This window comes from Leptodactylus fuscus, chromosome 2, assembly GCF_031893055.1.
Source record: "Leptodactylus fuscus isolate aLepFus1 chromosome 2, aLepFus1.hap2, whole genome shotgun sequence".
Taxonomy (NCBI): domain Eukaryota; kingdom Metazoa; phylum Chordata; class Amphibia; order Anura; family Leptodactylidae; genus Leptodactylus; species Leptodactylus fuscus.
This window is the reverse complement of record NC_134266.1, coordinates 110268805-110281920: the sequence shown is the minus strand read 5'-3', so window position 1 is coordinate 110281920 and position 13116 is coordinate 110268805. Positions and strand designations below refer to the sequence as shown.

The window sequence follows — 13116 nt, the reverse complement described above, 5'->3', positions numbered from 1 at the left end:
CTCCGGCCCGGCGTCTCCGTCCTCCGTCACACGGCGGCCATCTTGCCACCAGGCCACACTGCTTCTTCTAGCCTCAGTCATTACGGCGCCCGGCCCCACTGCAGCTTCCTCGCTTCCCCTCAAAGAACGAGCATCCTCACAGTGCTCCTCGCCGGCGGCTCCCCAGGACTTCAGCCGCTCGGCCTTGCAGCCTCTCTCCTCCATCATGGCGGCCTCCTCCATAAAGGTATTGGGAAAGGGGAGTGCGGGCTCTCCACCATCTTTAGCCACTCCCCCAACGTACCCCTGCTGCTGAGGATCCCCTGCCTGTCTCCCTGGGGACTTCAGCCATCTCTATCGCCTCCGTGGTTCCCCCGCAGGACTCAGCTTCTGTCTCCTATGCCTCAGGGGCTTCCTCTTCCCAGCAACCCCCTGCTCCTGCACTCCACCCAGCTGCTGCCACAAGCTGCATGGACAGAGATGGCGACTTGGGACGACTCCATTTCTATCCCCCTATGCACAGGCCACTCAACCCTCTCCTTCTCTGCTCTCCCAGGCTATTGGACTGTCCACTACACCACCTCCCTGGTTGGAATACCTTGTTCACCTTCCTTCTAAAGAGGACTTTGCTTCACTGGTTGCTACTGTTACTACTGCTTGCCGCACAGAAATACGCAAAGAAATTGCGGCTCTAAGGGAAGATTTTCAATACATTGCACATCGGGTCGAATCCCTGGAGGACGAGCATAACCAGACCCATGCCCATCTCTCTCAGCTCCAGGACACTGTTCTCTCCCACTCTCAGGCCTTTAGTGACATGCAGTGTCACCTGGAGGACCTAGATAACCGGTGCATACGGAACAACATCAGGGTCAAGGGGCTCCCTGAAGCCACTCATGACGAGGACTTGTATGCTACCCTGGAGGCGATCTTTAATTCTGTTCTACAGTAACCCCGACCCATAAAATTAAACTGGACCGAGCCCACAGCTCTCCGCCCGAAAGGAACTGGCCCTAACCTGCGTGATGTGGTCTACTGTGTCCATGACTTTTCTGTAAAGGAGGCTATACTGTCCAAGACTCGTAGACTCAAGGACATTGACTTTGATGGGGCTAAGATTAATCTCTATAAAGATCTCTCGCTGATACCTCCTCTTTTGCAGGGTGATCTCCGTCCCCTACTCCAACTCCTTCGCGACTGCCAAATTCCATATCGCTGGGGCTTTCCTTTTGCACTGACGGCCAGACATGAGGGATGTTCAGCTACTCTTTGAGTCTACTCGGACCTGGAATTCTTCTGTTCCTCCCTGGATATTCCTCCTCTGGATTTACCCAACTGGGAACTCCTGTCTTCGCCTCCTCTTTTGCCTCAAGTCTGGACTGTCCAGAGGCCTAAGAGATGTCAGCTGCCTTTTCCTACTGCTCCTCCCAGGAGATCAAGAATGAACCCTCCTTCCTCCTAGCTTTATTGATCTCCCTGCTCCCCTCCGGGGTTAATGTGCTTGTGTTTGTTTGTTTTTTTTTCCCTTCCTCGCCCTTTTTCTTCTTCTTTTCTCCTCTTTTTTCTTCTTTTCTTTCCCTTTATCTCCAGTCCCGTTTTTATATTCTTTTTTTGCTGTTGTCTGCTTTATTGCTGGTGGGGTGGGCTTGTTCCTTTCTTCCAGTGCCTTACTTAGGTTTATCTATTGGTGACCCCTTCTTGCCCTGGCCTGCCCCGCTCTCTATTATGCCCCATAGTGGCCCCTGCACACCGTATTATGCCCCATAGTGGCCCCTGCACACCGTATTATGCCCCGTAGTGGCCCCTGCACACCGTATTATAATCCGTAGTGGCCCCTGCACACACTATTATAATCCATAGTGGCCCCTGCACACACTATTATAATCCATAGTGGCCCCTGCACACACTTATGTGCCCCACTGTGGACACCCATGAACAATTCTCATACTCTGGGGTCTTTTCAGACCCCAGAGTATAATAATCGGAGACCGAGAGGGGATACAAACATAAAAAACAATGTTACTTACCTATCTCCGGTTCCGCTGCATTCCTGGGTGGTGTCGGCCTTCTTCAATGACGTCCAGGATGTTATATGACCCGGGACATCACATGATCTGGACCTGCGTCCCGAGTCATGTGACGTCAGGGACTGTCCAGAAGTAGGTCTGGAGCGCGGAAAGGTAAGTAACATGGTTTTTTTTATATTCGCTTACCTCCCCTAGACCTCCGATCATTATACTCGGGTGTCTAATGATGATGTTTGTGGGGCCTGTGGCGTCACTTTCTGATCCCGGCCACTGTCTTGTCTCAAATAGCGACTCACTGAACAATTTGCTGTGTAGGTAGCTGCTGTGTGGCTATGACAAGAGAATGCCAAGATATGTGCCATAAGTATTAGGGAGCGTTCACACTACCGTCGGTGTCTGACAGGAAGTGTCCACTCAAAATCTGGCACGACATTAGGAGCAGACACTAGCTGTGTCTGTGACACCTGTCATTTATTTAAAGATGTCCGACTTCTCAAGCGGACAGAAGAACCCTGCATGTTGGGTTTTTCTGTCCGCTTGAGAAGTCTGACATTTTCACTTGCGGACAGGGAAGGACAGGCACGGAGTGCAAAAGAACGCACCCGATGCCCATTTAAGTGAATGACAGGTGTCACGGATACAGCTAGTGTCCCCTCCTAATGTTCGTGCCAGATTTTGAGCGGACACTACCTGTCGGACACCGACGGTAGTGTGAACGCCCCCTTAGTCTAAAGCTGTGGTCACCTTGTCACACCTTTTCCCCCCCCCCCACCTACTTGTGCTTAAAATATGCAGGCAAGACTTTTCTCTCCACTGATTTCGGGCAGAAACCTGGTGGACCCTATTATAATCTATGGGGTCAGTGGGTATCCACGTTTAACCAGATATGGTTTCCATTTTTGGGTCCCTGAAAAACCTAACATAACTCGTATATTAGAAGTATACTTTGAAGGAGCGCGGAGCCTAGGTATTCTTTGAATTGTCACCTCATATCTATACTACTCCACTGCTGTTTGACTATAGCTTTACACAGAAGAGAAGGTGTACAACTGTATGAAGTCACATTTTCTAATATGTCACAACTCCAGCTTTCCATATTCTCTGGCCAGGCAGACACATGCAGCTTCTAAGTTCACACTTATGAGAATTCAGACCGTGCTAAGTGCAGAAGGTTGTGTCTGCACACAAAGTGCAGCAAGGGCATGGTGGTGAACCGCCTTCCTTCAGCCCTCTGCTGTCAGGAATGTCACTACATGCAATCACTCCCTTGTGCACTTAGTACAAATTCACCAATCTCTCCTCGTGAAACGTATTCAAATATTCTCTAGCCAATCACGTTATAGCGCTCTTCCTGCTTGACCAATGAATGGCGTACACGCCCTTACAGCGGCTATAAAGGAAAGCTCTTGGCGGCGAATGAACAGTTGCTGTGTTGGCGGAGACCCGTAGCGCGTCTATAGTCAACGGAGCCGGACCGGTGGTGAACTTCGTTAGAAACCTACTTTTCCTTGTTTGTTACTTTCTTTGTTGTGCGAACCTTGACAAATCACAATCATGGTAAGACAACTGTAGAAATACGGGGTTAATCTGTTTAGTGAAGTGAGGCGCAGTTGGCGCCAAACTTAGTTTTGTGTGTGTGTTTAGCGGTTTCGGAATAGGGTGTGTGTGACTAGAAAGTAGTGTGGTTGAGAGCGCATGTAATGTGACTTGTCTGCCGTAGGGTGAGTGCCAGTGTTGAGTCGGCTCCTTGACCTTTTGTGTTAGCTCTCTGTATAACCCCGCTGAGGTATACACGGAGTGACAGGCGCGCAGTCCGCCCTCACACTTAGCCGAGTGCTTGGCGTGGCCCGGGTGGGGTGATAGTTCTCGGCTGAGAATGTGAGTGGGTGAACAGCTCAATATTAGTCAGGTCCCCACCCTTAGGACCAGTACATCAGGTTTTAACTCGTTTGAGCCGGGCGGATGGTGCCGCTTGTACGTGTGTCACCTCGGGCGTGTGCTTGTCTATCTGAGGGAGAGCTGCTATCGTACGCTTACTTCAGGCTCAAACTGAAGAATCTGTTTCAACAGTCGAAACTTCGGTAGAACATGGCGTCCGCTACAAACGAGAACGTGTGTCGGGCATTTGTGCTACTTGACGTGTACACCAGTCAGCGTCATTTCCCGGCCCCGCCCATGGGCGGAGTTTGGCGCTTATGTCACCTGTCCTGGTTCTCACAGGATGCCACTGCAGATCTGGTTGGACGGCATCTGACCAGTCAGGGTGTGGCGCTGTACGGGTTGTGGCCGCTGGCTAAACTCTAGGCAGAAACTAAAGGCCGGAGATGAGCAGCAGCTTGTAGGCTGGATCTTCGGTTTTAAAGGAGTATCAGGCTTTTTTTCTTTGCCAAACTCCTGGAAAGACTTAGTGTAATCCAGAGAAGAGTCAGGTTTTAGACCTTTGGCTGCATCATTCATGTATAAGGTTGTTCAGTGTTTGCCCAGTGGTGGTCTGACTGACCTGCTCCTCTGCAGGCAGGAGATACAGGGACCTGAATGGAGTGAAGTGTATACTGATGTTTTGAGCCTTCCCAGAGTGTAAACAGTTGGAGCACCCCTTTATCTACTCATGATGGATACAGCAGTGGTCAAAAGTTTTCACAAACAAACTAGTTTTTTTTCTAAAGTTTGCTGAGGCAGTGTTTTATGCTTTTATAATAACTTTTATGCTTATACTTCTCCAGTGGGTGTCAATTCTTCAGATGTCCGTTTTTAATGGAAATTGCAAGACAAAAAGTCAGAGTTGCAGAAGTTTTTCTCCTGGCGATTTTTAACTGGGTCTGTGCTGACGGACACACGACGCTAGTAAAATATTTCTATGGTGTACAGCAGTAGAAGTATAAGAACTTAAACTTTGATTGTCAAACTTATGAAGTTTGTTCAAAGATTGTATTTAGTGTTAACCCCGTTCTTTCTGGTGGCATTTTTCAATTTATTTTTGACTCTTCACCTTGCAATCCCCACAATTTTTACTCTTGAATTCAGAGCCATATGAGGGCTTAATGTGGGACAAGTTGTTCTTCATAATGGTACCTTTTATTCTGTATAATATACCAGGGAAGCCAGAAAAAAATTAAGCATGGGGTGGAATTGGAAAGTGCCTTCACTTTTTACAAAATTACATGTCTCCAGTTTTCTGTGTTTCTGTATGATCCTGGGACACCAAATTTATATTGTTTTAATAATTTCACAAAAAAAAACTAAACTTTGAGAATTTTTTCCCCTTTTGGGCAATGTCTATTGATAAGAATTTTTTTTTTATATAGTTTTGTGGCCTATGTGTTTTTGGACCCAAAGATACATGGAGTGGGATGTTCTATGACAGCAAGATCTTACACTTTCAATACCCCTTCCAGGAACATTGCTTTAATCAGTTTTCCCCACTTGCTCTTGAGCAATGCTCAGCTGCCCCAGAGATCCCCACAATTCACTCATCTGCTAGGTTCACGTTTGCATGGACAGAGCCAGACCATTAAAAGCCGTAACACAGAGAGCCCAGTGGACCCCCATTAACTATATTGGGGTCTGTCAGTTTGAAAGTGACAGAGAGGAAAGGAGTTTTCTGTGCTGATTTTCGACAGTCTCCAACATAGACTCTGACACAGATGTGAAACAAGTCTTGGCTTATTTTCTTGGAATAAAAAGCAGCTTTTCATCAAAATTATGCAGCCATTCTACAAACAAATTAGATCACTAAGTTATTGGTGATTTGTCTTTGGTGCTGGTTCTCCATTTAAAACTAGTCAGTCTTTTTAAGCTGCATGTGGTTTGGAAAGCATGAATAATCAACGTTAACTTAAAGGGATTCTATCATTAGAATTCCTTTTTTTTTTTTTTTTTTTTTTTTTTTTTTTTTTACGAAATACACATAGGAATAGCCTTACAAAAGGCTATTCTTTACCTCTATTATGATCCGTGCCACCTTTCCTGAGAGATATCTATCTTCCATATGTAAATGAGTTTTCAGACAGCACTGGGGGCATCCCCAGCACTCAACAGTCTGCCTGCGTCACCTGTGTGTCTTCATCCAAAAGCGCTGACTGCGCATGTCCGACCATTTTCCTGTGGCCGAACAGGAGAAGCCATTGGAAAATGGCTGACGGACATGCAGAGTTGGCGCTTTTGGATAAAGACACAAAGGTGAGGTGGTCCGGAGAAGATGGTGTCACTGGAGAGTTTTCGAATGGCACAAAGGATGCCTCCAGTGCTTTCCCGTTAAGTGCCACTGCTGAAGAGCTATCAGTGCCGTTAACATAACTCTTCACTGTCAGAAGGGCATTTCTGATAGTCTGTCAGGAACACCCCTCCTGACAGTAGAGTCCATAGCACTGTACTGTCAGAGGGGGCGTTCCTTACATCCAGTACTAGTCTATGGATAAGTACTGTCAGGAGGAGGTAGGGGTTGCATTCCTCAATGCTCAGTGTCATCTCTGGGCGGTAAGGAACACCCTCTCTGACAGTACAGCACTATGGACTGTCAGGAGGGGCGTTTCTGACAATGAACAGCTATGGTAATGGCACTGATAGCTCTTCAGCAGGGGCACATAACTTGAAAGCTGATGGTGCGCTGAATTCAGTGCACTGTTGGCTTCCTAGCGGTATATAATATGTGCCTGAGGATGTGAAAGGTCCTCTTTAAGATGTGTACACAAACTAAATATTAATATTTAATTTACATTTAACTTCATTTATTTATTTTTATTTTACAGCGTGAATGCATTTCTATCCATGTGGGACAGGCCGGAGTACAGATTGGTAATGCCTGCTGGGAACTGTACTGCTTGGAGCATGGCATCCAACCTGATGGACAGATGCCAAGTGACAAAACAATTGGTGGAGGAGACGACTCTTTCAACACCTTCTTTAGTGAGACAGGAGCTGGAAAACATGTCCCAAGAGCAGTCTTTGTAGATCTGGAGTCTGCAGTAATAGGTATTGTCCAGGTTTTGTTCCTATTTTAGATGTAAAGTTTATTGTAGCTTTTTTACTTTAAACTAGGTGGGTGGGCTACCCTACAACTAATGGATAGCACTTTGTTTTCACTTGCATGTCGGATGGAACTGATTTCAGCACAGCATATATATTTAAGAGGGCATTTGACTAGCTCCAACAGAGCTGGTTATTAACACTTAATAGGAGCTACTCAATTGATTCTGGAACAGTTGGAATTTTTTTCTCTAGTACCCACAGTTCCACAACAATGAATGCTGTTAATTGTGGTGTCTGATACGCTATTTAAGCTTTGTACTGTAAAGAGTGTATTGTTGGGCAGGAGCAGGCAAGGAGTGTCTCTGAGCTCTGGTACTGGCTGCCTCTTGACTGGAGCTCTGAGTCATGCTCCTCTGCCTAATATTGCCCTTCTGACTAGAGAGCTTAACTCCTTCAGTCCTGGTCTGTCTTCCCTGGTTTAGGACCAGACACACTTCAGAGTTGTTGGGGTTTGTTTTTGTTTTTTTTCCACACATAGTTTTGAGGGCTATAAAGTTTGCCCTGCAAAACATAAGATCTCATAGAACTGAATAGAAAAAGATTTGTGGCTTTTGTAATGTGGAGAACAAAAAAAAGTGCCCTCCAGGAGGACTTTTTGTACAAAATGGGCAGCCTCAGATGCATTATATACTTATTCTTGAATTGGCAACTGTAGAATGGGGACCTTGGCAGAACTGTGTATACACAGCTAAAATCTAAATAAAAAAATGTGTTCACTTTATAGAAGTCATTTACTGTCTAAATCTATACCGCTTCACTAAATCGCCTGAATAGAATAGCCCAAAAATATCAGCGGTCCACATGCAAGTGGTTGTGTAAGAATTAAATTAACTTGCAAATGTCAGGGGGATAAAACTCTTCTTGTCTGAAACCTCAGGGCCTTTGTGAGCTTTCTGTAAATCCCAAAAGTAATGGTGGTCCATTCTTGGTGGCATCATTGCTGAGCCCAGTGACTGACGGCCACTTAATTACCTGTATATATAAAAAAGGCAATTGAGGGTTTGAAAAGTTAGTAATATAGATGTTCGAATCAAAGTGTGTGTGTGAAATTGACAAGTTGAATTTTATTATAGATGAGGTTCGAAGTGGGACATACCGTCAGCTCTTCCATCCTGAGCAACTCATTACTGGCAAGGAGGATGCAGCTAACAATTATGCTCGGGGCCACTACACTGTGGGAAAGGAAATCATAGACTTGGTGTTGGAAAGAGTTAGAAAGCTGGTAGGTACCTACAAGTTATCTGATTCTATGTGCACATAAGAGATTATGGATGAAAAATATTCTGTATCATGAGATCATCTACAGTGTTTTAGGCCTTCACTAACTTTTTGGAGCACTAAATAATTTAGAACTTAAAGCATACCTAAAATTTTACCGTTTCTCTTGTATTTCATAAACCAATAGTGCATGCAAAGACAACAAACTTTGTATTATACAGAAATAAACAGGTGTGCTCTAAAGGGATTCTACCACTAAAACACATTTTTTTTTTTTCTAGTTACCACGTCGGAATAGCCTTTAAAAAGGCTATTCGTCTCCTACCTGTGGAAGTGCTCTCCGCCGCGCCGTTCGTTCAAAATACCGGTTTGTACCGGTATGCTAATTAGTTCTCTCTCAGCGATGGGGGCGTCCCCATTGCAGCTCGAAAACCGACCGCAGTGCCGCCTCTCTGGTCTTCGGTGTCCTCCCCTTGCTTCTTCAGCGTACTGTCGGACGCCTGCGCAGTACGCTCTGTTCGGCGAAGATTGCCGAACGTACTGCGCATGCGTGAAATTGCGGTCCCAGCCATAGTGCGGGCACCGCAATTTCGCGCATGCGCAGTACGTTCGGCAATCTTTGCCGAACAGAGCATACTGCGCAGGCGTCCGACAGACGCTGAAGAAGCAAGGGGAGGACATCGAAGACCGGGGAGGACACCGAAGACCAGAGGCGGCGCTGCGGTCGGTTTTCGAGCTGCAATGGGGACACCCCCATCGCTGCTCCTGCGATGGGGATGCCCCCATCGCTGCGAGAGAACTAATTAGCATACCGGTACAAACCGGTATTTTGAACGAACGGCGCGGCGGAGAGCACTTCCACAGGTAAGAGACGAATAGCCTTTTTAAAGGCTATTCCGACGTAACTAGAAAAAAATGTGTTTTAGTGGTAGAATCCCTCTAAATACTCTTTACTCTGCCCTCATTACTCCATTCACAAAGCCTGTATACAAGTAAATCTGATGCATGTGAAAAGGAGACATGAGGCAGTCTATAGCATTTAACAGGTCAGTACTTGCAGCAGAGCTAAATAATGCACATAATGATCCAGCTATGTTATTGGATAAAACTTGCTGTATAGTTCTTCCCCCTCCCCTCCATAGACTTGTTACTTGCTGCTTAAAGACACTGTCTTATTTTGCTCCTTTAGTGTATGTATTCAATCTGACATAAGTGAAAAAATAATAAACTATAAAGGTTACTATTGCCTTTAGTTTTTAAACATGGCAGAGCACCTCCCCAGCCACTGTTCAGTGGTATATTAATATACCAGTGATAATACACATACAGTATAATGTATATTAATATATGTATACAATTCCAACCATCCCTTTCAAAGGTTGTCACCGGAGAGCCTGACCAATATACTTCAGAGCACAGGGGCATTGCTTTTAGGTCAAAATCCCACTTGTGCACAGTACCTTCCTGTAGTACTGCTGGAGTGTACTGTGCACATGTTGGATTTTGGCACAGTGCTCACTGTTGGGGCTAATGGATGGGCATGTTTACTGATGTGGCTGTGCTTGGAGACAAAGTAACCCCACTTGTTCTTCACGAAGCTAATTTGCATATCTGTTAAAACTTTCACTGGCATTCCAATTGCTCATCATGTACACGAATACATCAGTGTTTTTTGTTTTTTTTTAAATTTAATAAACAAACTCTAAAGTTGCAAAGTATCTTAGTGAATGCAACTGTGGGTTTCATTGTAGATGACCTTAGTGTAAATCCCACTCAAACTCCTTGGATTTGGCTTGATTCTTCAGGCCACTACTGTTGGATAGCAAGGTCTTTGTAATTTTTTCCAGTACAATTAAATTCTCTAAAAAAAAAAATGTTTTTCTTTTTCTCTAGGCCGATCAGTGTACAGGTCTTCAGGGCTTCCTGATCTTTCACAGCTTTGGTGGTGGCACAGGCTCAGGTTTTACTTCATTACTCATGGAGAGACTCTCAGTGGATTATGGCAAAAAGTCTAAGTTGGAGTTTGCCATTTACCCAGCCCCACAGGTCTCCACTGCTGTAGTGGAACCATACAACTCCATTCTGACAACACATACAACACTGGAACATTCAGACTGTGCCTTTATGGTTGATAATGAAGCAATTTATGATATATGCAGAAGGAATCTAGACATTGAACGACCAACATACACAAACCTGAATCGATTGATAGGCCAGATTGTTTCTTCTATTACTGCTTCTTTGCGTTTTGATGGAGCACTCAATGTCGATTTGACAGAGTTCCAAACCAACCTGGTGCCATACCCCCGCATCCACTTTCCTCTTGTCACTTACTCTCCAATTATTTCCGCTGAGAAGGCTTACCATGAGCAGCTCTCTGTCTCGGAAATAACAAATGCCTGTTTTGAACCATCAAATCAAATGGTGAAGTGTGATCCAAGACATGGTAAATACATGGCATGTTGCATGTTATATCGTGGAGATGTGGTACCAAAAGATGTGAATGCTGCCATTGCTGCCATTAAGACCAAGCGCACTATACAATTTGTGGATTGGTGTCCAACAGGATTTAAGGTGAGGCTGCTTTCTAGTACCTACACAAGTAGAACGGAGTCATTGTATCATGTTTTGTTTCATAAGTTACTTGTTTGATCCACTAAACACTTGAAACCTAAAAGTGGTCAACCGATTTGTGCTTTAATACTAACTTCTTGTATTAGTGAAAAGCAGAGAAGACACTGTCAGTACTCCTAAGGAGAGACTGAAGATTCTCATAAGTTTATGTACAGAGATGTCAACCTTTGTGAGTGGGGTAATTGGAGTCTGTCCTAGGCTTCCTGTTTGGGTCTACTCTATGTACTCACACTGCTCAAAGAGGAATAAATCTATCTAGATATCTGAGCTCTGCTTCTTTCCCTTATATTCTGCTTTAAGGTGGGGCAGTGGAAAGAAGCAGTATAAAGAACTTGTGCTAATTGTCTTATCGTTTGCCTTTAAGTAGCGATATGTATTGTAGCTAGGTTGAATACGGCTGCCTACACATCAGGTATCACAAACAACTAAAGTGCCTGGAAGGCTTCATTCTACCGAACCCAAACTTGAGGCTACACTGCCATAAGTGATGCGGATTTTAAAAAAAAATTACATCCTAAATAACACTCTACAGCTAATACTAAATTTGCTTTATTAGTCATGGACACCCCATGTCATGATTTTGTTCCATGTGAACGAAGTGGGGTGAACCTATCTGACCATTCCCTTCTTTGGGATTGCTGAAGTTTACCATTCCAGAAGTCCCATGGAAGTGAAGTGGCCTTGCATGTGCACAACTTATCCATGCAATTGATGGCCAATGGTAATCTCAGTGTTTCCTTTAAGTTTTCAATTTGCTTTAAAGCCACTCCTTGCTATAGATCAAAAACTCTGAAAAACCTAAAACAAAATACTTTGGCAAAGGACAGATTATGGAAAAGCTAAGAGGATGAGCTCTCTAGGAACTGATTGTCTGCAATTTCGAAGACAAAATTAACTAAACTGCTTTCTCAAAGATTGTTTGAGACCTGCGTGTGTTATTTTGTATAAACTTATATAGTGTTGATATATTGGCATTGATTTTTTTTTTTAAATTTAGGTTGGGATAAACTATCAACCTCCTACTGTTGTCCCTGGTGGTGACTTGGCAAAGGTACAAAGGGCAGTTTGTATGCTCAGTAATACCACAGCCATTGCAGAGGCATGGGCACGTCTGGATCACAAGTTTGACCTGATGTATGCAAAGCGTGCTTTTGTGCATTGGTATGTGGGTGAAGGCATGGAAGAAGGAGAATTCTCCGAAGCTCGTGAGGATCTGGCTGCTTTGGAAAAGGATTATGAAGAGGTTGGCACAGACTCTGTAGAAGGAGAAGATGAAGGAGAAGAGTATTAGCGCTGGTTGCAAGTGCCTCTTTTTTAAAACAGCAATATTCAGTCCTGTCATGGCTGCTTGAAATAAAGTTTTTATTGTTGCTGACATATGCATGTTGTAGTGTATATATTTGTCTATTGCTCTTGTGCAGTATATTTGACCATTTACAAAACTAGGGTACATATAAAGCATGAATACACAAACTCACTAATGCAGAACTCTGGCGAAAAAGAATCTTAGAAACTGGATAGAGTATGTCTAAAGTATCCACAGTACAGTGAGTGGCAGAACCACTTGGAAATTATAGAAATGTGTGTTCAAGTCCATAGCAGACTCTTTTAAGTCTGAAACTGGTGTTATCAATGCACTACACATAGCTTATATATTCACTTTTCACCAACTGTTAATTCTGTGTCTGAGAAACTACCAGTGTTGATGGATTCTTTGAGTGGTGTATTTTTCACCTTTAAAGGCTTTGCAAAAGATGAATATTTCAAAAGCTGTTGTGCCCAGGATAACGGCTTAACAGGTTTTGGAGTACATGTCTCTTCTGAGACTAGCTAGGTGCAACTTGTGGGCACTGAAATGGAATATTTCTGGAAAAAAAATTGCAGTTTTTCACTTAGCTGTACATTCATTTCTGGGAAAATGTTAATACAACTCAAGAGTTAAAAATGCTTGCTATGCCACTGCATGTCCCTGGTGGGGTGTAGTTTCCAAAATGTCTGCAGGTTCCACTTTAGTGGCAAATTCGTCCAAAACAGTTTATACTCACATATGGTTAAAAATATTGTTCTGGGTACAATAGTGTTGTGGATATATAAACTGCTTTTTGGGCACACAGTAGGGTGCAGATGTGAAGGAGAGCGATGGGCTTTTTAGGGTTTTGGTTCAGTTTCTGGACACCATGTCATATTTTAAATACTGTAAAGGTGGTCACTTTTCCAGTACATAGGCTGA

At 44.2% G+C, this 13116-nt stretch overlaps 1 protein-coding gene across 1 annotated transcript; it reads left to right on the top strand.

Moving 5' to 3' along the window:
* Positions 1 to 3419: 3419 nt before the first annotated feature.
* LOC142194925 (tubulin alpha-1 chain-like) lies at positions 3420 to 12265 on the top strand. Its single transcript, XM_075264365.1, has 5 exons — positions 3420 to 3563; positions 6755 to 6977; positions 8108 to 8256; positions 10146 to 10826; positions 11884 to 12265. Exons 1-5 carry the CDS (start codon positions 3561 to 3563, stop codon positions 12175 to 12177), a joined length of 1350 nt encoding a protein of 449 aa, XP_075120466.1. The 5' UTR covers positions 3420 to 3560; the 3' UTR covers positions 12178 to 12265.
* The last annotated feature ends 851 nt before the right edge of the window (positions 12266 to 13116 follow it).

Bases quoted from the DNA above. Each gene is read 5' to 3' on its own strand.
- LOC142194925 (XM_075264365.1), top strand. The intron at 6,978-8,107 runs GTATTGTCCAGG...ATTTTATTATAG, and splicing joins TCTGGAGTCTGCAGTAATAG to ATGAGGTTCGAAGTGGGACA. The intron at 8,257-10,145 runs GTAGGTACCTAC...CTTTTTCTCTAG, and splicing joins TGGAAAGAGTTAGAAAGCTG to GCCGATCAGTGTACAGGTCT.